At 38.8% G+C, this 22,462-nt stretch overlaps 2 protein-coding genes across 2 annotated transcripts; one reads left to right on the top strand and one right to left on the bottom strand.

Annotated features, from left to right (window-relative positions):
- The first annotated feature begins 9,396 nt into the window (after window positions 1-9,396).
- On the top strand, window positions 9,397-14,920 carry ccnd1 (cyclin D1). Its single transcript, XM_029846379.1, has 5 exons — window positions 9,397-9,926; window positions 10,597-10,812; window positions 11,193-11,352; window positions 11,851-11,999; window positions 12,083-14,920. Exons 1-5 carry the CDS (start codon window positions 9,729-9,731, stop codon window positions 12,236-12,238), a joined length of 879 nt encoding a protein of 292 aa, XP_029702239.1. The 5' UTR covers window positions 9,397-9,728; the 3' UTR covers window positions 12,239-14,920.
- lto1 (LTO1 maturation factor of ABCE1) lies at window positions 14,852-18,803 on the bottom strand. Its single transcript, XM_003969435.3, has 5 exons — window positions 18,640-18,803; window positions 18,295-18,400; window positions 16,936-17,006; window positions 15,688-15,802; window positions 14,852-15,395 (listed from the first exon to the last, which is right to left on the bottom strand). The coding sequence occupies exons 1-5, from the start codon at window positions 18,690-18,692 to the stop codon at window positions 15,324-15,326; spliced, it is 417 nt and encodes a 138-aa protein (XP_003969484.1). The 5' UTR covers window positions 18,693-18,803; the 3' UTR covers window positions 14,852-15,323.
- Window positions 18,804-22,462: the final 3,659 nt, after the last annotated feature.

Here is a 22,462-nt window from a genome sequence, read left to right as displayed (position 1 = left end):
CTGGCAGAACACCTAAGAAAAACATCATCTGTCCCTCTCGACCTTGATGTTATTGCTGTTAGGTTTCGGGGGTCTTAACAGAACCCGAGGACATGGTGGTAATAACATCCAAGAGTTTTATTTACAGGGGGGAATAACACAAGGAAGACAGAGGCAGTCCTCCTGGACTGCAGAAAGCTCGGGACCAGAGGCAGTCCTCTAGGACTGCAGAGAACTCGGGACTGCAGGCAGTCCTCCAGGACTGCATAGAATTCAGGACCGGAGGCAGTCCTCCAGGACTGCAGAGAATTCGAAACCAGAAGCAGTCCTCCAGGACTGTAGAGAACTCGGGACCAGAAGCATTCCTCCAGGACTGCAGAGAACTCGGGACCAGAAGCAGTCCTCCAGGACTGCAGGGAACTCGGGACCAGAAGCAGTCCTCCGGGAAACTTGGGTTGGTGAGGCCGTGACCAGATCTCTCAGTTTCCGCCAGGGAGCCACATCTGTTGCCGATTATTCCATTCAGTTTCGGATTTATGCAGCTGAGAGTGGGTGGAATGATGCAGCACTTCATGAGGCTTTCCTCAATGGTCTCAACGAGGAGCTCAAGGATGAGCTCACTGTTAGGGATGAGACTATGGACCTCGAGTCGCTGATTTCCCTTTCACTTCGCCTCGACAATGGTCTGAGGGCAAGATGAAGGGAGGCGGAGATCACCTTGTGAGCATGGCCCTTTCCCCTCATCACCAGGACAGTCGGATGGTCCAGAGTCTGCATCCTCACCACCTGCAGCTGAGCCCATGCAACTGGGGTGAGCATGGCCCACTGCGCCAGAGAGGCAGAGGACGCTGGTTTCTTGGGTATGTCTTTACTGTGGCCAGGCAGGTCACTTCATTGCCTCTTGTCCCATGCGGCCATAGGGATTAATCTGATGTTCCCACGGTGGAACTCTTTGAGCCATTCACCATCTCGGACCTCGACGAAAAGCTGCTCACCACTGTGATGCATCAGATGATCCTCTTTCAAATCAAATCAAATCAAATCAATCTTTATTTATATAGCGTCTTTTACAATCAAAATTGTTTCTAGGCGCTTTCCAGAATCCGAGGGCCTAACCCCAGACAAGCAACAGTGGCAAGGAAAAACTCCTCTTTAACAGGAAGAAACCTTGAGCAGGACCAGGCTCATGTAGGGGGACCCTCATGCTGATGGCCAGCTGGGTAGAGAGAAAGGAGAGGGGGGAGGAAGAGAAAGGAGAGGGGGGAGGACAGGTAGATAATAGAATAGGTAGGAGAGGAGAGGAGAGGAGAGGAGAGGAGAGGTAGAGGAGAGGAAATCATGACCCAGTGGGGTGACAGAGGCCTGTCAGGTGATCATGTTTCCGGACCCCGGCAGCCTTGGCCTATAACAGCATAGCTAAGATGTTAACCTAATGATTAGACGACCCCCTAAGTATGATAATTTGTCTGTCTATGATAGTAACTGGAACTACAGAATTACTATCAATAAGCTTTTTCAAGAGGTAGGTTTTAAGCCTAATTTTAAAAGTAGAGATGGAGTCAGCCTCCCGTACCTGGACAGGGAGCTGGTTCCATAGCAGGGGGGCCTGGTAGCTAAATGCTCGGCCCCCCATTCTCCTCCAGGTAGGATGGAGCTAGGCCTTGTAGGTCAAAAGAAGGGTTTTAAGAATTATTCTAAATTTAACAGGCAGCCAATAAAGAGACACCAGTACAGGACTTATGTGATCTCTTTTGTCAATACCTGTCAGAACTCTGGCTGCAGCATTTTGGATCAGCTGGAGGCTTCTCAAAGAGTTTTTTGGACACCCTGATAATAAAGAATTACAATAGTCCAGCCTGGAAGTAACAAATGCATGGACTAACTTTTCAGGATCATGCTGCGTCAGTAGTTTCCTTGTCTTTGCGATGTTTCTCAGGTAAAAAAAAAACAAAACACTGCCACTTTGTTTTTGTCAGAGTCCTGGGTGTTTGTTTTAGTGTTTTTTGGTGTGTTCTCCGTTTCTGGTCTGCTCTTACTCCAGGGGGCGCAGTTGAGCCACTTTCCCACCGCTGTTGCTGGTGACAGTCACACCTGCTGCCTATTACTGACTGGCTATTTAGGCCCTGGGCTCCCATTCAGTGTTTGATCGTTCCATCATTTTGGGGTAAATGTTGACTCAGATTCGATTCATGTGAGTTTTGAAATCATGTTTCTGTTCTTTGCTTAAGGTCACCATGCCACCCTACGTTCAAGAACAAACATGCAGGATCTCTTCCCCTTGCCGATCGTTTGAGTCCTGTTCAACCTAAATTTTAACAGTTTAGTAACACATTCTCTGAAAAGTTGTAATTTTCTCAATTTAACATCACCGATAAGTCTAGATATGGCTGTCTGGATAAAACAAGAGTTCAAATATGAAAACAATCCAATTAAAGCTCTTGGAGAAATTTGTAGAACGGCGCCAGAAAATATGGTGGACTTCGTGTTTGACTCAGTTCAAAGACTTTTTTTTTTGTATGTTTCTGGATTTTTTGTTACCCCAACAAATGCCACAAGAATACTCAACCAACTAAAAACATCAGCACACCTTGGGGGGGGGAATCAATTAGTCCACCCAGTTCTGTTAGTCACCTATATTTAATGGTCACCAAGCCACAAAATCAGCTTCAATCCATGTCCACCACCTCTCCCTCTAACTGATCAGCTGATTAGGAGCAGCTGAGAAATTGGAGGGACAATTACCTGGAGGAACAGAGGGGAAATGACAGACAGACATAATACCACAAACCAGGGCCGTAACGGATGGTATCTGCTGTTACGCCTTCTTCCTGCCATGTGCATATCAGCAGCTTAATAATGGCTATCATCACCTAGAGACTGCGTACTCACGCTTTGCCAGACATATTCTTTACAGCAATGCAATGCTACATGTACAGTGATGAAAATTCAGTGGGATAGAAACAACTTCTGAGTGAACCAAGGCCAAAACAACAAAAGCACCCCAAACTATTAAACCAAAAGTTCCCTACCCAGAAAACCACGATGAGAAACACAGTCAGGCCTTCCTGTCTAAACATACAGGTGAAAACACAAACTGGAGCTCACCCCTACCACTGTTGGAGTTAAGTGAGGTTACAATTTTACACACAAACTACAATAGAATATAAGTGTGCCACGTCAATCTCCAACTCTCTGAGCTGCTATCGTCATCCTCTCATTGTTTATTTAAGCCTGCTTTCGGCCACGCAATCAATCCTGTGCTGACTCCCAAACCACCAACCAATTCCGTCACTGGCGAGGAGTCCACCACCCAGATTCACCAGGAATGATCAGTTGCACTGACTGAGGAGAGAAATACAAACCATAGTTGTGACAACAGTCTTGGTTTTACCAAGAGTTAAACACCCTTTATGTTTAATTCAAAGAGGATCATGACAGAACATCTGCTAGTAATCTGCTGTTAATTTTGTGATGAATGACCAGATTAAAGTCTTGCAAGAAGAGACCAACCACTAAACCACAACATCATCCAGATTTGTTCATTTGAAATCACAGCAAAAAGACATAAGCCTGGGAAAAAATAAATAATTAAAATTATAAGTTGAAGTTGAAATGCAATTAAAAATAATATAAAGGGAAATATAAGTCAATGAGACACAACATTCTATTTCATTTAAAAATAATTATACAGATGTCTTAATTCACAACAATGTTGCAATATACTACTTACTTACATAATTTATACTACTTTAAACACTGCATGACTTGGGTTTTTTTCTCAGAAATTTATATTTGTGGTTATGAGATTTGTCAAAAGGTAGAATTGGTTTATAAGAAAATATTTATTGTTCGCCTTACTGTAGTCATAAAAGCATAATAACATATAATTTAGACTAGAGTCTAAATAAAATAGTACTGAAAAAATGAACTCTTTCCAGCATTTGTGTGTTACTTCAACAGAGCAAAATAAATATATAAATAAATATATATTGAAAGGTTAAATTCAATGCTAAGTTAAAACTGAGATGCCAACAGTTAAGGTTCTGTGTGTGTATTAATAATGTTTTAGCTATATTATGATGATATATTCATCCAAAATAGTCAATTTTAATCATCACAGCTGTGATACATGTAAGCTTGTACTGGTGGGTTCCTGCTTTGTTTAGACACTCAATGTTTTCCTTATTCACTCATCATCTAACAGCTCATTCTGAGTTTTGAACGACACATGTGCATTTTGCAAAGCTAAGTTGTCTGCCAGGCCTCTGGTGCCTCGTGTCCTTGAAAGATGCTGGAACAGGCTGATTGTTCCAAAAACATAAGATCTGGACCTAGTTGTAAATTTGTCTCACAGTGCATTCCTTTGTGACTATAAAAACTGTCTGTTAGCATTCAGCAGACAGCATAAGGCCTCATCCCAAGTCTGGAAAGGTACAGTTGGCCTGGGGAGCCTTCAGGTACCTCAGCAACCGGAGGCGGTGCAGTGGCGACTTATGTTCCAGTTGACTGACTTTTGGGTTTTGACTTACCACTAGGTTTTTGCTCGGTGCATCTTCATTTATTGTTTGACACATTGGCAGCTGTAATCCTCACTCCTTTTGATCTTCAATAAATGCTGGGCAACCTTTTGAAAAGAACAATGTTCTGGTACTCTGGCAAAATTATACACCACAAAAAAGATAAAATGATGGCCAGAAGTGTTTATCTGCTCTGACTAATAATAATAAATGAAGATCAAATTAAGTGCTGTGACCTGCTCTGTCACTCATAATTTCTGATGGATGTAACATGTACTTGTGCGGGCTAGCATATTAATACCACATTTTAGAGTACTGATGAATAATTTGTTTAATCTATTATAATTTGGAACTCTGTATTAATATATTTAACATGCATTTCTGATGTAAGTGCCATTGTTTAGTTTTATTAACAACTATTGGTGCCATTGTCATTTTCCGACGACAATACAGTTACACGGTGTGATTATAGGTAAGATTCACATCTCCTCTGAAAAGTGGAGCGGCCTGAAATGCACCTTCATTCTTCTTCATATTGTATATAATTTTTAATTTCTGTATATAATGTATAACGTACATAGTAATGTGCATAACATAAGAATCTTTTTCTTTTTTTTTCTTTTAGTACTATACTGTACTGTACACCACAGGCTACCGCTGTAACACGTGAATTTCCCCGATGTGGGATCAATAAAGTTTATCCTTATCCTTATCCTCCTTATCCTGAAGACTGATTGTGAGTCAGTTTTGGTCTCAGCCATAAAGAGTTCTGTTCAAATTTTAATGCAGGTGTAAATCCATGTGTTGGTTTGGTGTTAAGGAGCCCAGGAGTCTGGATCCAAATACAAATGATGAAAAAAAGAACAAAACCAAAATCTGAGAAAACAAGCTCTTTAATCCGGTTCGAGGCAATAGGTCGTACAAGCAGGCAGAGTCAGGCGGAACAAAAGCAGGCTAAAGCATACTTTTAGTTTCAGAATCTGTCACACAGACAAAAAGGGAATCAGAGGGGTCAGAAAAAATGTCCAAACAGGAGAGAACTCACACAGAATGGTAACAGAGAGAAACTGGCACAGAAGAGAAAATGGACAAGCAGCAGGAAGGCAAGGAGACACAGGTGAAAGTCATTAACTACTTAAAGAAAGGTAGAACTTACTGCCCACATGTAATCAGGAAACAAAACTACCAAAAAAAAAAACACGAAACAAAAAATTACAAAATAAAACACAAACATGCCATTCAACATCTACTGAAATGTCAGTAAATGCTAATTGGTTGGCGCATACAGAAAAGCGATATGGTTCAGATTGGGTTCTGGGCTGAGATCGAGCACTGACAGAAATATGACAGTAAATCCCCAAACTAGTTGTGTTCAATAAGTGACTTTACGTACACACAAAGAAACCAAATGCATGCACTAATTCAATAACATAAATTGCACATGGACGCTGTAGCTTGACAAGAATCGGCCCAGAGTAGTCTGAATGTGACTTGACGACCACCTCAGATATCTCGGTTGTGAATTCACTCAAGCAGGCCTATGCAATCCTCACATGAGCTACATTTTGTCACTGAACTGGAAGCAGAAGCTTTAGAAACCCCAACCTGAAGTGATCTAGTATGGCCAAGTATTATTGGAACAACATGGAGTCTGCCTTGATACCTGAAAGAACTCAGTATTTCAAAACTCAAAATGGGGATTTATTTTAAAATGTTGAGAAGTGGTTGTGGAGTGGCTGTGTCCTCCACAAGCCCATTGCAATATTCATTGGCCGCATTCCCCCATTAACACAATGTTCATGTTGGCTCCTAGGTGCCCCAAAAGAAGAACATACAAACACAACACCAACTGTTGTCACATAAACTCATCCATCATTGTTGTTGATTTGGCTGTGGCTGTTACCTCGCTGGCTAAATTGTTTATGGATTGTTGTGGTGTGACATGAAGGATCAGCCGGTGTGGCCCAACAAAATAATAAAGTGCAAATTGCTACATAGCAGGGGGAGGTGGCTGACACCACCCATGATCCAGATACTACAAAGTCCTTTGTAGGCAGAAAGATTGGTTGCATTAATTATGAGTGCCAATCGAGCAACAAGTGTAGTCTGATTTTGATGTGCATGCGATATAATGAAATAAATAAATATGTGAAATAATATCCACCCCAATTCCAGTAATTGCTCTAAATGTCTGTATGACAAGAGTAGCATTATAATGAGTGATATTAATACAATATTGTGATAACATGACAAAAATATGTTCACGTTGAAAGCCTTTGTATATACTGTGTGTGTGTGTGTGCGTGTGTGTCACTGATTAAATTGTCCCTAATTGATTAGACAATATTGGTTCCAGTAGTACAATTATCTGGAGTGTTTTATGCATGATCTCTGTCAAAGTCGGTATCCATCCCATTCATTAAGACTTTCAGTGTTATTGAAATGAGATAGCAAGTTAAAATAATAATAATAATAATAATAATAATATATGCAATTACGTAATGCTAAAACTGACACACATGCTGCTACAAATGATGACTAGTTGCTTTTTGTTTTGGCTTAACTATTTACTTTGGTAAACATAGTAGCCTTATTTGAAATGCATTTTCTTGAATAAGACTCCAGGTTAAAGTAGGAGTGTCATAGCCATTTATTGCCTTAAAGAGCAAACAACAATATGAGTTTTACTATATAATCAACTTTACAGTTTTTGTTTCATATATGAACATGCACACCAGGTGAAATCAGGACAGAATTCTAATGATATGAATGAGTTATTTTACCATAAATTCAAATCAACCTTTATTTATATAGCATCTGTTACAATCAAAATTGTTTCTAGGCGCTTTACAGAATCTCATGTACATACACTCAAATAGAGCTCTCCCCATTCAAAATATCCTAAGTAGCAGTGGGCAGCAAACATGCGAGACTCTGGGAACATTTAGGGGTTAAAATCCTCTCTGAAGGTCCCAAAATGGGGAGGATGAGGGAGGGAACTTGTGGTGGCTTTCAACTTCCCCACCCAAAGCTCCTGCTGGTTTGGAAATGTGAACTGGCAAATGTCTGGTAACAGGCTTTCTTTCCATAATAACCATTACTTACACACATACCCATTTCCTTTAAGACTGATTTGATTGTTAGGATTTCATTTTTTTTTTCACTCTGTATTATATGAAAATATATCTATATGTTATAGTTTCAGTCTACATGCCATCTTTATAATGTTTGGATAAATTAAAAATATGCCACTTATTGGAAAAAATATATTAAATGCACAAATTTCAAATACTTATCAGAGCAGCTGACTTAAGCTGTGTCTCTCTGATATGGGATGTATGCATTCCAAGCCACCCCTGCCCCCATTCAAAACAACTACCAACCATTGTCTTGGGGTTTTTCCATTTATCCTTGCCCTTGGCCCCACACAGCCTTTAAGCACCAACCCATCTCACCAGAACAGAGGTGTCAGTAGGTCACTTTTTGTGCAGGATACGCACACAGACAAACTGCCCACTGACCTGCGTTTGAAGATCACTTTTCATGACAGTCTGCCCATCCATCTTTACAGGGTCATTGTGGAGAACAGCCAGAACTTCATTCACAAAAACCAGCACTCTTTATCCGCCTCCTTTTGCTCTTTCTTCTGTGTGTGTGTGTGTGTGTGTGTGTGTGTGTGTGTGTGTGTGTGTGTGTGTGTGTGTGTGTCACACAGTCAAACAATATGAGATTATATATATTTAGAAATAAATACATTTGAAGTAATTATTGAACATTAAGGTATTGTTACTATCAAGTGGCATTGGTGAAGAATGGTAATGTGTTTGGAACTAATGCTATGAGCAAATGCTCTCAACCATTCTGGTCTTATCTTTGGTGAATAGGATGTTAGAAGGTGGGCCACACAAGTAAAATTCATGAAAAAAAAATTACTCTAATAATTGTGAGATATAAACTATTCTCTCTGCCAACAGGCTTTAATAGCTTTGCTGACATCAGCATTCCATGGTCAATATTTTGAAATGTCTTACCATAGCAGCAAAATCCAAATAATTGATCACTGTTTATTTAATCACCATGGATTTTTGTTCAACATCTCTTATCTGGCTTTACTATTATGCTTTCACCATTGTGGTCAAAAGAGCTTTTAAATTTTAAAAAATGTGATTAAGAAAATAATAAGAAATAGTACATATAAATTGATAAATTGAAAGGAAAAAAATGCAAGGAAATCTATGTTTGGAGAAATTGCAATCTGAATTTGTAATCTGTTGTCTGAGATTTGACTGGATGTCCATTGTGGACTAGGAGAGCCTCTGCTGTCCCTTTAAACACGTCCTTCTTCTGTTACCATAAAGCTGCTAGAAGACACTCACGACAAAAGTCACATGCTCCAGACCCCTTTGTTTTATCCAGACAGCCAATTTTCTTTTACAACATTAAAATGATTCGTCAAATGTAGTAAATGTTATTAAAAATGAATCTGCATCAAGAATATTTCAAAATGTTGTTAAATAATACAAACAAGAGAAAATGCCAGCTATGTGCAATAAAGGCAATTACAGATTTGTAAATGTTATCTAGCATTGAACACTTCTAATAAATAGTTAATAACTAGTTAAAGTATATCGAATCAAACTACTTTATGTATCCTATTCTTTTAGATAAATGGCATTTCTCAAGTGTTTAATTTAATATGCATATAATTCTTGGGGTTTTTTTTCAAAATAAAAGCAACGTCAACACCTGTTCATTTTGGGCAGCTGGGCATTTTGTTGAAGTGTTTGTTTCAAACAAAAACATGAAAATAAGAGTGAGTCTGTTTTTAAATACTGAACTTCTTCTGGTGACTTGTTGTGCATGACTAAAGAATTACGGTAATACAACTCAAAAGCAGCGAGGAATCCTAAGAATGTGAAAACCTGCAATTCTAAACAGTTATTTGGGTGAGGAAGGAACGACCGTGTCGGCCACCGTCCATCACACGGGGGCAGAAAGACAGAAAGACAGGGGACACAGACAGAGAGAAAGAGAGGTGGCAGTCGGCAGACTTTTTTTATTCGGAGGAAAAAGGGGACTTTCTTCGGGCACTCGTACACCAACAACATGCAACAGTTCTGCCATCTCAAAGTGATTTAATCGTTAACCTCAGACGTTCAGCGATATTTCAAAGTTCTGTGGCTGTACTTTCTCCACCAGCGAGTGTGGTAATATTTGGTGGAAAAGGCTGCTATGGGGGAGAAACTGCTGTGCTGCGAAGTGGACTCCATCAGGAGAGCCTACCAGGACGCCAACCTGCTCAACGACCGAGTCCTCCTGACTATGTTGAAGGCAGAGGAACATTATTTACCCTCTCCAAACTACTTTAAGTGCGTGCAGAAAGAACTTGTGCCCAAAATGAGGAAAATTGCTGCCACTTGGATGTTGGAGGTTTGTTTGTAGTAAGCTTTAACTTTATTTAGAGGACTGGTGCCCACATTTAAGCGTCTTTAATCTGCATACATGTGCGACACGTAACGCGTCCGTCATTTCTGATCTTTTTTTTAAAAAAAAATGGTGCTAGGTTATGACATGTAAGAAGTGAAAATTATTACAAAATAACAGCAATGTACACGTATGCATTGTGGCCGGTGGCAGAGTTGCGCGCCATATTTATTTTTTTTGTCTAAATCTAGATATTTCTATTAAATGTGATTAACATCGATACTTTACAAACCAGTGCAATGGGTTTACTGATTAAATTTGTCCAAATAGATTTGTGTGTGTGTGTGTGTGGTGGTGGTGGTGGTGGTGGGGGGGGGGGGGGGGGGCACATGTTGCTGTGCTGAATCTATCCCTCAAATATTTACATATTTGTAAACTTTTCTGTGAAAAGGATGTAGTTGCATGAGCTATGCTGATTTTCTTTAGAGGGATAAATAAATGAATAAATACAGCTAAACATCAGTTTAAGAATCGTTATTGAAGCTGCTGCTGCTGGTGGTTTCCCATAATTAGTTGTTTTGGACTGTAATTTTCTATATTCTTGGAACTGGATCAGATATTTATCCTAATGAAAGACTTTTTTTCTTTTATCTAATGAGTACATCTCTCCCTTCAGGTCTGTGAGGAACAGAAATGTGAAGAGGAGGTTTTCCCTCTGGCTATGAACTATTTGGACAGATTTTTATCAGTGGAAGCCACCAGTAAAACAAGACTACAACTTCTGGGGGCAACGTGCATGTTTCTCGCATCAAAGATGAAGGAGACGGTGCCATTATCAGTGGAAAAACTCTGCATCTATACAGACAACTCTGTCCATCCTGGAGAGCTGCTGGTAATTTATCCACATATGGACAAATAGTCCTACAGTAGGCCTGCATGGCTGGTTTTGCAAATCATCACTATCACAATCTAAACAGGACATTTTGTACTTAAACCCGGATTTCTTGATTGTTTATATATTTTTTTAGCAGTCTGAATTGCATCTAAATCGCTGACCTGATTTTCAACATTCATAACAAACAGCAGAGGTCTATGTTATGACTTTTTTTTTTTAATTATTGCCTTAAGATCGTGATTAGCAACATAGTGCCACCCTGTGGTCACCTCTCTAAATGCAATCAATTACGTTTGACTGAACAAAAATGTACAGCTATTCTTCCCAGCTGTCTCGTTTGATGCATGTGGTTTGCTTATGTCTTGACCTATTCACAGCAAATGGAGCTGCTGGTTCTGAGCAAACTGAAGTGGGACTTGGCTTCAGTCATGCCGCATGATTTCATTGAGCACTTCTTGTCCAAGCTGAGGATCTTTCCATCCACCAAGCACATCCTGAGAAAACATGCTCAGACATTTGTTGCTCTTTGTGCCACAGGTGAGGGAAAACGTGCATTCCTTACCAGGCAATGTCACAGAATTACAGAAAAAGACCATTTTAACTGATGTCATTTTAAAGTTGCAATTTCTTAATTTCAAACAACTTATTTTTAGGTGCTATTTTTTTCCTCCATTGTGATTTTAAGAGTTAGAAAAAAATCAGCTAGTTTGGTCTATAGTGACTTTGGGCTGCAGGACAAACAGTCATATAAAAGCAATAGCTGTATTGTAGCTGAATTTAAAGCACAAGGAAAGATTAAGTCAAACAGGAGAAAATATTCATCCATTGCCTTTTTAAAACTAGTTGTACAGGTTATACAGTTTAATGTTGACACAGAGGTTTGATGAAGGATTAAATCCGAATGTCGGTAGACTTTCCTCATTTATAAATTTCTTATTCAGATCAAGGCCACTGTCTATGGTGACACTGTATTCCAAGCTAATGACTAGACTGATAGTGGAGTAGAGTTTTGTAATAATATTCCTATTTTGTCAGATGTCAACTTTATTGCAAGTCCTCCATCAATGGTTGCAGCAGGCAGCGTAGTAGCAGCTGTACAGGGTCTCTATCTGAAGAGCCTCGATGCCTCATTTTCCTCTCAGAACCTCACAAACCTGCTATCACAGGTCATTGGCAGTGACCCGGTATGCAGACACATTCCAATACAGTGTGACACTCTAACATGAAGTGGTTGTCACATTTATTTATTTTAAACTGTGTTTTGCAGGACTGCTTGCGGGCATGTCAAGAGCAGATAGAGTCTCTACTGGAGTCCAGCCTGCAGCAGGTTCAGCACCACAACAACACCAAAGAACCAAAATGTGTGGCCAGTGATGCAGACCTGTCCTGCACCCCAACGGATGTGAGAGATATCAACATCTGAACCCGCTGATAGCGATGGTGGGTAATGGACCTCGTCTTCAGCAAAAAGGTGTAAAGGTGGTGACTGGCTTAAAGGCTAGCATGGCTGGCATCTCATCCCAAAGCTGCTGATGTCCATGTGTGCCTGGATGGAATCAAGTAAGCTTTTTTTTCTGTGATCCTGGAAATGACACGTGCTTTTGATTTGACCAAGAGAGAAACACCAACAACAGCTGCTGTTGACGAATGTGGGTTCCAGTTCAAGTTACATTTTTTGGAGTAAATATTTTTTTCTAATTTTTTAAACTAGATATAGTAAAATATTTGCAGACTCAAATTGCAAATGAAAATATTCCAAACTGTTGTCTACAGTAGAAATACACATCCTGTATTTAGACTTCCTACCCACACCTGTAGACCTTTTTTCCTCAGGTAGGCCAATTCCTCCTTTCTAATACTTTTATTACTTCTGCTGCTGCTACTACTACCAATAGTACTACTATTACTACACATATTGATTTAAAAAGTGTTTTTGAGACACACCATTTGCCTAAGTGCAGACTGCCAAGATTCAGGATTGGGCAAAAAAATACACTTAATTTACCTGGATGTTGTGGGTTTACAATATTACAATATTTACTGGTTACATAAAAATAAAATGAAGGGTTTGGGTTGGAGAAGAAGCTATTGCTTCATCTAATGAGAAAAAAGGACTTGACCTGGAATTTTTTTTATTTTATTTTTTTAAAGAAACCTGAATGATTCTCGACGCGGTCATGAGTTTCAATACGTTTACATTCACAGCTTGAACGAGCTATGCTAAGAACAATTGTCCCAATAATCATTGTCCCAGTTGACGGGACGATGACGGGATATATAATGTTCTCCTCAACACTAGGTAGCGACATGCGTCTTTTCCGCGGGTTGTTACAGCCCCTTTTACCGGTTGACACATTACGTCACATGATAAACAAGTGGGGCCAGGTGGCAGACCATCATTTTTCTAACAAGATGATGGATAATCGCTTTGTTCATCGTACGAAATTTCCGCTTTACTAGTTGTGCAGACAAGATGCACGCTATCCCTACTGGTTAACGTGATTTTGTCGGCTAACGCCAATTATCTGCATGTCTTGGTCAGGTAGCACCAATAGCAGTTGGTCGGATTGAGGCAATAATTCAATTATTGGAGTGTCATGTAAAGGTACAGGCTATCACTGCCCCGTGACCTCCTGATTGCCTTTTTGTTTAGCGAGTGTTTCATACAGGATAACCTGCTTTCATACAGGAGAAGCCTTATTCATAATTCAGTGTTGCATAGCCAAAAACTGAATGAAGTTAATTTTAATAATAATTATCATAACGTAGATTGTTCCTATTTATTTTTAAGCTTGCCTTTTTAAAATGTTACTCCAGCTGCTAATGTTGAACTCTCCACCTTCAGGGCAGCCCTGCCATCCAGAAACATTTGTTAATCTAAAACGCAGTCTGTCCTTAAATCGGTCTGTTTAATGGCTTAATTATCATGGATTATGAGAAGGGAATGATGCTAAAAAACAAAAAGTATTGTTAAGAACATTGGAATGATTTTGCACAAGCCGAACAGATGTGAACTATCTCTTTGGGATGGGAAGGTGAGATGTTCATTTAGATTTCAGAGGGGTGAAGAAGGCCATAACTGGGTGAAGCAAAACATGGACACTGTTTTCATGTAGGTTTCATTCAAGGAAGATAAAAACATTTTAAGCATTTTAACCATGAAGATGGACAAATCAAATTTGGTCTTCATTTCAAATAATGCTGCTATAGAAAAACAAATCCCAGCTATGTTTGAAAGCAGTGTTGAAAAGCAATGCTTTTCTCATGTTGTTTGCTGCTACATTTTAAGGTTTATTTCTATAGAAATGTTAAGAATATATATATTCATGTAATTATAGCAAAATTTAGTGCTTTTCTAGGAAAAGTTTGACATCATTTTCACATTCTGTTTGACCAATATTCTGTTTGCATCGTGTACTATCGTTTCAAAATAACTCATATTCACAAAAATACAGACAGGTTTTAGACCATACCTCATGAGTATTTTTTTTTTATTATTTTAAATTCCATTCTTTTTAAACTGTTATCCAGTACTCTGTTTATCCTGCTGTTTCAGAATGATGTCCAGCATGTTGTGATACTGGTGCTATAACAAAAAGGAGATGGACTGAGTCCTGAACTGCCTCTGCTCATCGTGGGCATCTCCCTTCCCCATTTATATATTTATTAAACAATTTTAATACTGTCATTCACTTGTGTTCAATGTCATTCCAAATAGCTGTTTCTACTCTAATCCGGGCTTGAGTAACTGATCAACGTGAGCGTTGATCAGTTACTAGCTCTACCTTTTTAAGCAGCATTCTGTATAATGTTGGCCGCAAAAGTTAAATGAATCATATGTTGTCACGATGAAGACTTAAATATACTATTTGGTTATGCTGTTTTTTTTTTTTTTTAAAGACACTAGCTCCTAGTATTATTTGTTCTTTGTGTTCCCTTATTTACTTTATCTTTGTTTAACTGTGAACATGTAACTAGTATGAGACAATTGATGAATTACTGTTATGAATGAGTGAACCTGTTTTGATCCAAGTCATTTTCCCCAGTACAGTTTTATTCATTTAAAGTTAACAGAATAAACAGCAATATCAAAGATGCTTAAAAGGACAAGTATGGTACAGTGAAACTGAATTCTTTTTGTCTTTTCAGCACTCTGCATGGTCATTAATTCCATTACAATTATGTAGCTCACTTTCAGGTTGTCCAAGCACCTGAGGGTCAGCAAACAGTAGCAGTTGAAGGAGATCGTAACAGCATCCTGTGCACATTCACTTATACACACAAGTTTACATAATCATGTACATTTTATGTGCACACTCGCATTGTTTCGTATTCATTGTCAGTTAGAACTAGAAAAATAACCCACCTCTACAGCCAAGCTCAGTGGGCAGAATGACATACTTGGATGTAACTTGCAATAAGCAAAAATCCTGATGTATTTCTGGTGCTCATCCACCTACTTTTTATTTATTTTTGGTCAAGGAATCAGTTTAGATCATCTCAGGTTTTCAAAAAGACATTGCTTCAGAAATCTTCATGAAGGCTTTCAGGTCGCTAGAAACACCCAGGATAGAGCAGACCTAAGATCAAAACAAAAAACAGTGAAATTAAACTTTAAACTCTGTTCTGTTAAAAAAAAAAGAAGAAAAAAACCTAAATAGCTCTGGTTGTAATGCATTTTGTGCCAAATCAGCTTGGTCTGTATATTTTTGATTTAGTCTTTAATATAGGTCGGTGTCAAAAACCAACTGGTGCCTGTATATCACAAAAATGAGTCTAAAAATGTAGTAGCTTAATTATTTAGTGAAAGAATAACAATATATTACAATAAGTCTCTGAAAGAGATCATCATTCATCAGAAGAAAAAATCACCTGTCTGAACTTGGCACGAAGTTTTTTAATATCCTCTGTTAGTGTTTCGGGTTGATCTTCATGAGGACAACCTTGGATCAAGCCCAGAAAAGCCTCCAGGATTTTCAAATGCTTCCTGACAGAACACAATGATCACACAATACATTCAGTCAGATGTTCTGGCCAGTCATCCAAAAAACTGAAATTCAGAAGTTCGGTACTCAACCGATAAGCCCAATTAAATCGATTAATGGGAAAGGGCAAAAGAGGCCATAAAACCAGACACAGTATATTAGTCGGTATCTATGGTTTGTTATTCTGATGATGTAGATCTAAAACTCTGGATATAGTAAGGAGATGCAACCACAATGCAGAGAACCTGTCAGTGGATCTTGTTTCTTTACTCTGGCAGCCTTGGTCTGTAGCAACATATTTAAAGTGGCAGATAAAGATTAGCTAACCCTGGTCCATCTGTGATCGGTAGTGTCTTTTATGATGACATCTTATATGCACCAGGATGTTCAGCTAAACAACAAATTGGATTGGTCACAAATCACAAAACGGTAAAGGGGTTAAATATATTCCTATAATTTACTAATTAATATATCCAGATAAATTAAATGTAAACTGAACTTCTTAAAGTTGCATAATGCATGTACCGCACTTTTTTTCATAGTTTGTCAGGGGGTGCGACTTGTACTCAGGAGCGACTTATATGTTAAATAAATACATTATTACAGAATTTCACATATTTGTTGTTTTCACACTGATGACCACAAGAGGGCGCTCTAGGCGTGTGTACCTGAGGAACGAGTTCCTTTAGCAACGAAGAAGAAGTAGTGCTTTGTCTATGGAGTGAGACTTGATTGTTTGGTAAACTTGCTTGGATGTTCTTTATGCTATAGTAATCTGAATAACTTAATATGTTAACAAAGCAGACACGTACTCAGTTCGTTGTGGGTCATGTAGCTGAATTTGTTATGTTAGCATACCGTAACCCTACTGCTAATCCATTATTATTTTAAATTGCCTTTCAAGATGAAATGTATGTTCTTGGTCTCGGATTTTATCAAATAAATTTTCCCCCAAAATGCGACTTATAGTCCAGTGCGAATTATATATCAATTTTTCTTCTTTATTATGCATTTTTTGGCTAGTGCGACTTAACTCTGGAGCGACATATAGTCCAGAAAATACGGTAAGTAATAACGCATCAAATAATGGATTTTCCAGTGAAAACTCAAAGCCGGAAAATCTCCGGAACCTCACCTTGACTTCACATCGTTATTCAGTTGGAGTAGACATTTCCATGTGATAGCAAACCCATAATAGAAGGAAACCTGAATGAACAAGTCACAGTTAGCAGAAGCAGGTTAAAGACCCACACAAAAGTTCAGTCATGTGGAAAAATTAGAATAAACTAAAAACGGCTGTGGTGTTTTTAAGCATCAGCACATCCAGAACCAGTCAAATGTTTGGACACATCTTCTTAGTCTTTCTTCATTTTTAGGACTTTCTATAATATAGATTAACAACAAAGACATGAAAACAAATAAATAACAAGTAAATAAAAAAGGTTTTATGTTCTTATTGTGTTTGAGGTCATCAGGTGTATCGTGTGAGAGTAGCATTGGTAGACAACTGACAGCTCTATTTCACGGTTTTAATAATTATTATGGCAACAACCTCTTAACAAGTAAAGATAAACAACCATTTATCATTACTTAAAGGTCAGTCATCCAGAAGATTTTTTAAAAAAAACATTGAATGTATAAAGTTTCATCACAAAAACCATCAAATGCTATAATGAAATTGGCTCTCATACGGAGCGCTCTGAGAAAGGAAGACCAAGCATTACCTCTGCTGCAGCGGATAAGATCAGAGTTCACAGTTACCAGTAGAGCTGCATAAGAAGTTAATTTTTTTTACATTTATGACTCAGACCGACCTTTCTGAACACAATGACTATATTTCATGGGCTGCATCAATCAAAGGGGGTGTCACCAAGGCCGAATTAACCAATGGGCATTATTGGCATGGGCCGAGGGCCCACACCAACATGGGGCCCGCATGCACCAGCCAAAATCAGAGAGAAAACAGTTTCCCCTTAACTCCCAGTAACTCCTCTTCATACATTTTGGAGGAGCTATCCACATGCCCTGCAGCAAGCTGCGGTCAAAACACCATCAAGACTTGGCTGTTTAACCTGAAAGGATTTTGACCGAAGTCTGAGGAAGATAGTATTTGAAGCTGACCACAAGTTGTAGCTAGCTGCAATCACAACACAGTCTTCCCAGACAGCATGTGGATGCACCAGGTGTCGGACCCGGCTTCCAAGACTTTGTTGGGCCCTTGCAGACTTAATCTGGGCCTGGGTTTCACTATAGTTATTAAGTAGGGGGTCCTGTTACAATACAGATATATTTTTTAAATCTTTTGGTCAATAAATAACGAATCGATTTTGCTTACATTTTAACCATTTTCTTTTCCAGAGGTAAAAATGACATTAGACATTTCTGAAAAACTGAATGTTTAATGGGGTGTTCCACTCCAAAGTGTTCACACTGAGGGATGCAAACACACTGAAGACCACTTACTCAAATGTAGAAAAGGAATCTTTTGACTGACCTCAGAGGACAACTTTGCGCCATGACTGACTCCATGTCTGCGTCCGTCCTGCAGTCCTAGATGGGTCCCTCTGTCAAAGCCCTCCCTGTATCCTTCCCCTCGGAAACTGAATTAAAAAACATTTAAGAGTAATGCAATCTCTCACTAGACATTTGCTTGAATCGGACCTGCTATTGTCAACAGAAAGACGCTAGAAAGCATTCTATTTCTACCAGACAAGTAGAGTTTGAAATATAACGGACGTGATAAAAGTTGATTAATGTTGACCAGAGAAGTTTTTGTTTCCATGCCTAAAACCTGCTTAGAGATGTTCTAATGTCATTAGAGTGGTGACACAAGACTCACCTTTCTTCTGCTACCACAATGCTGTCAAAAATATCTTCATTCGCACCAGACATCAAGACGAACGCTGAATTTTACAACGTAAAACAATGTTTTTGAATATAGGAGACCGTTTTTCGGACTTGTCAGTTGCCGACCTGAACCCGGAAGCCGATTATAACTTCTACGCATGCGCTAACTTGTGCGCTTCCGCTCATATTTTTAGACGATCTGTACATTTGAAATCAAAGCAAAATAATTTAACTCTAACAAAATATGTAACTAAAAGAATATTAATAAATAAGTGTAAACGCAATAAACAATCAATTAAAGTGGCGGTTTGCGGTTTAAAGCATATTAAAGACCAAATGACTCTTCTCTTTGGAAATATCCGTCCAAAAATTTCTCAATTTCTTATTTTAGTTAAATATAACCTCTTTCAACTTTTCTTCACAGTGCAATTAAATATATTTAACATGATATTTGATGATAATATGAATGCACATAGTTTTTGGTCTTCAGCTTATACACCTGATGGAGCATCGAATTGTAAAAAAAAACAGTGCACATACAAAGTGGAATTAATGTTTATTGTTCAATCTCCTTGCCCGTTGTAGTTTACAATATTGTCCAACTCCGTGTTGCGTCACTCGCGAACGGATGGTTTGGGGGAGAGACTGACAGTCCGACGGTCCAGTCACTATATGCTTAACGAATGAATGAATTAGCGCTGTGTCAATTAACGCTTACTGCACTAATCGACTGCATAAACTGAACGAGGAACCGCAGGGCATAGCTTTTGCCAAGCACTGAAAAATACGGTGAACAAATCTTTTGAACGAGTCATATAGTTATAATGAACGGATTCTAGGTATTCAGTAGCTTGCCATAACTATTTCACGTCTCAATTCATCCACTAGATGGCAGTATCGCATCTATATTGTCATTGAACCAAAGGGTCAGAGATATAATAGACCATAATATACTACAATAATTATTAAAATACATTTTTATCAATGTTTTCCAATTTCAGAAAACATGTTGAGTTTAGACTCTTCCTCATTATAATGTTTTAATTGTGTAACGTTTAATGTCTGATTAAGCACAGTTGTGTTGTATTAGATTTTTGTTGCAGCGTTTGTAGAAGCATGTTTTCGCCCTGGCAGTCTTCCTTCACTACTGGGGGCTGTGAAAAAAGTTGAGTTGCAGGGTCTCAAAGCCAGGCCTTGCTGAGAGGTCTCTTCAGATTCCTTACTGACAGCGAGGGTCCTCTACTTTTCCTGGAGAGCCCCTTCACCTCCATGTACCAGATAGTCTGGCGCACACACACACACACACATACACACACACACATTAATCCAGACAAATTATGGACATTGTATAGACGCTTTGGCCTCAACATGGGTGGTGGTGGTGGTGGTGTGTGGCGGGGGTGGGGGGGGGGGGGGGGGTAGCACTCTTTGTTACACCATAATCCTCACCTTCACCCTTCCTTTGACCCCCTACTTCCAGTACCATAACCCCCTACCCCTGTCAGACACTTTCACCACAACCTACAGTGCTTAAATAAGATGACACTGTATTTGAGATATTTTGGGAAACGTTTGCCCACAAATACATTCATTTTCCATATAGAAAGAGTAGAATTTAGAATGGAGTCAGTCAGGCTTAGCAATAATGAGGGAGTAATGAGTAATGAGTGACCCTCCATCACATCGAACTGATGGGTCGATGGAAACTAATGAGGTGTGTGTGAGAACAAGAATTCAAAACTAGGTTTTCACAACACAGCTTGCAAGAGGTTTGATTGGGGATGAGGATTTAGTATTCTACTACGAACTATTTCCTGCTGATAAAATAATTGCTGCAAGTCACAGCAGCTTTATATTTGTGGGTCAATACATTTACAAAAGACTTAATGTAATAATCCTAGATTTTTTTAGAGATTCATTCAGACCAAACAGGAGATCAATCTAACACAGTTACTCCATTATTTACACACCAATTTGGAGATAAACCTCTACTCATATAGTACCAATGCAAATCCTATGTAATTATGACATAATATGACATCTCTATGACACTTTGTGAAATTATGAATGCTGACATTTCTGTTTTAAAATAAAATATTAATATTAAGAAGTCTGATTTAACTTGTAATGACAGCATTTCCTACATGTATTACACCATCCAAATGTTTAAAACATTGATTTTTCTGAGTTGCTGCCAGCAACTAACAGCTTACTTTTATGTGAATGACATGCTTGACTGATACATTTCAAAGGTAGCATTGGTGGACAAGCAAATAATTAAAAAGATCTTTTCACATAATTGCTTTCAAAGGTCTGGTGTGACCTGTTGGCTGGGATCAGGATCTGTCACTCCAGCCATTCCGGAGCACCAGTGAGTTGTGACATCCGCCTTCAAATGGAGACTGCACAGAGTGTGAATCCATCACTCAACAGAAAGCCAGCAAACTTCAAAAAGTTTTGCTTTGTCCAATAGAAAACACAATTTGCTACAAAGTTAAAAAAAAACAAAAAAAAACTGGCTGGCTGGCTGGGTGAGAGCATTCTGACTGAAAGAGAGTTGTTTGAAGAAAAACCCATCTGATGCATAAATTGAGTAGGAGATAATCTGTGACTTCTTAAGCCCTGTTTGCACCAACTTCGTGCAGATTTTTTAAAGGATCTCTAAAGTGAGCTTTCTCTCTGGGCCTGTGTGATTCAGGGACCCTGAGGCTGGACCCAAAGACGCTTACATCACTGGGCCGTGACAACGACACACATATTGGAAGACCCAAACACAGAGCAGCAGCTCCTAAACCTTTTGTTAGCAGGTCCTGGTCCACTGATCTTGCTCACTGCTGAAGGACAGTGAAAGGGTAGACTTTTAAACAGGCAGCTGTATGCTTCCCACGAACATAGCAGGCAGTTGCAAAGGCAGAACTAATCAGAAAGATCAAGAAACTAATAATTCTTGATAAAGGAACACAGTTTGCCTAATTATGATTTATATAGTATTTGGAATTACTACACAAGAGAATGGTGTGATCTGATATTTCAAAAATCAATCAAATAGCTCAGATATTATTGTTGTTGTCAGGGTGAAAGTTTGTAAAGTTAAACTAAATTTTCTACACTGAAATGTTAAATTTCACTACATAAATGCAAATGTAAACCTATTATTATTAGTAGTATTAACCCAACTGTTCTTAACACATGTAATCATAAGGAAATGAATGAATGAATGAACAAATGAATGAAATCACAATTATACAATGCAGTCAGAAAGCTTTAATTCAGTCCATGATGTGAAATCAGGATTTCAAATATTTGTTAATTTTTCTCAAAACCAAACCTAAAATACTGTGTTGACATGCAGTAAATATTGAGATCATTTGATGTTTACTTGAACTTTAGCTCTAAGGAACTTCTGAAATAATCAATTGATTACATAAGATTTCTGATTGGCCTTTGTCGAAAGCATCACAGTTGGAGGAAACCAGGTGCTGCTGCCCAGTGCCATCCCCACAGTTAATCCTGGTGGTGACAGCAGGTGTGGCTGGGGGCCGTTTCAGTTGTTGGTAGTGGAAGACTGTACGGGGATGAGGGAAAGCTGAATGGATATCAAACATCTCTAGAAATGTTTAGCAACTGACCAGCAGTTAGAGAAGAATGGCAGAATCTCCCTAAAACCAAGGCTGCAAAACTTGTTGCATTATACCCACAAAGATGGGTACTGCTAAAAGTATTCTTATCTGTACACTGTGTTTTTTTGTCATATTGGTTTATGGTGATAAAAGTGTATTTATTAGCTTTGAATTTTAGATAAGAAGGCAAAATTA

This window comes from Takifugu rubripes, chromosome 13 (genome assembly GCF_901000725.2).
Source record: "Takifugu rubripes chromosome 13, fTakRub1.2, whole genome shotgun sequence".
Classification (NCBI taxonomy): domain Eukaryota; kingdom Metazoa; phylum Chordata; class Actinopteri; order Tetraodontiformes; family Tetraodontidae; genus Takifugu; species Takifugu rubripes.
This window is presented reverse-complemented; position numbering and strand designations above follow the sequence as displayed.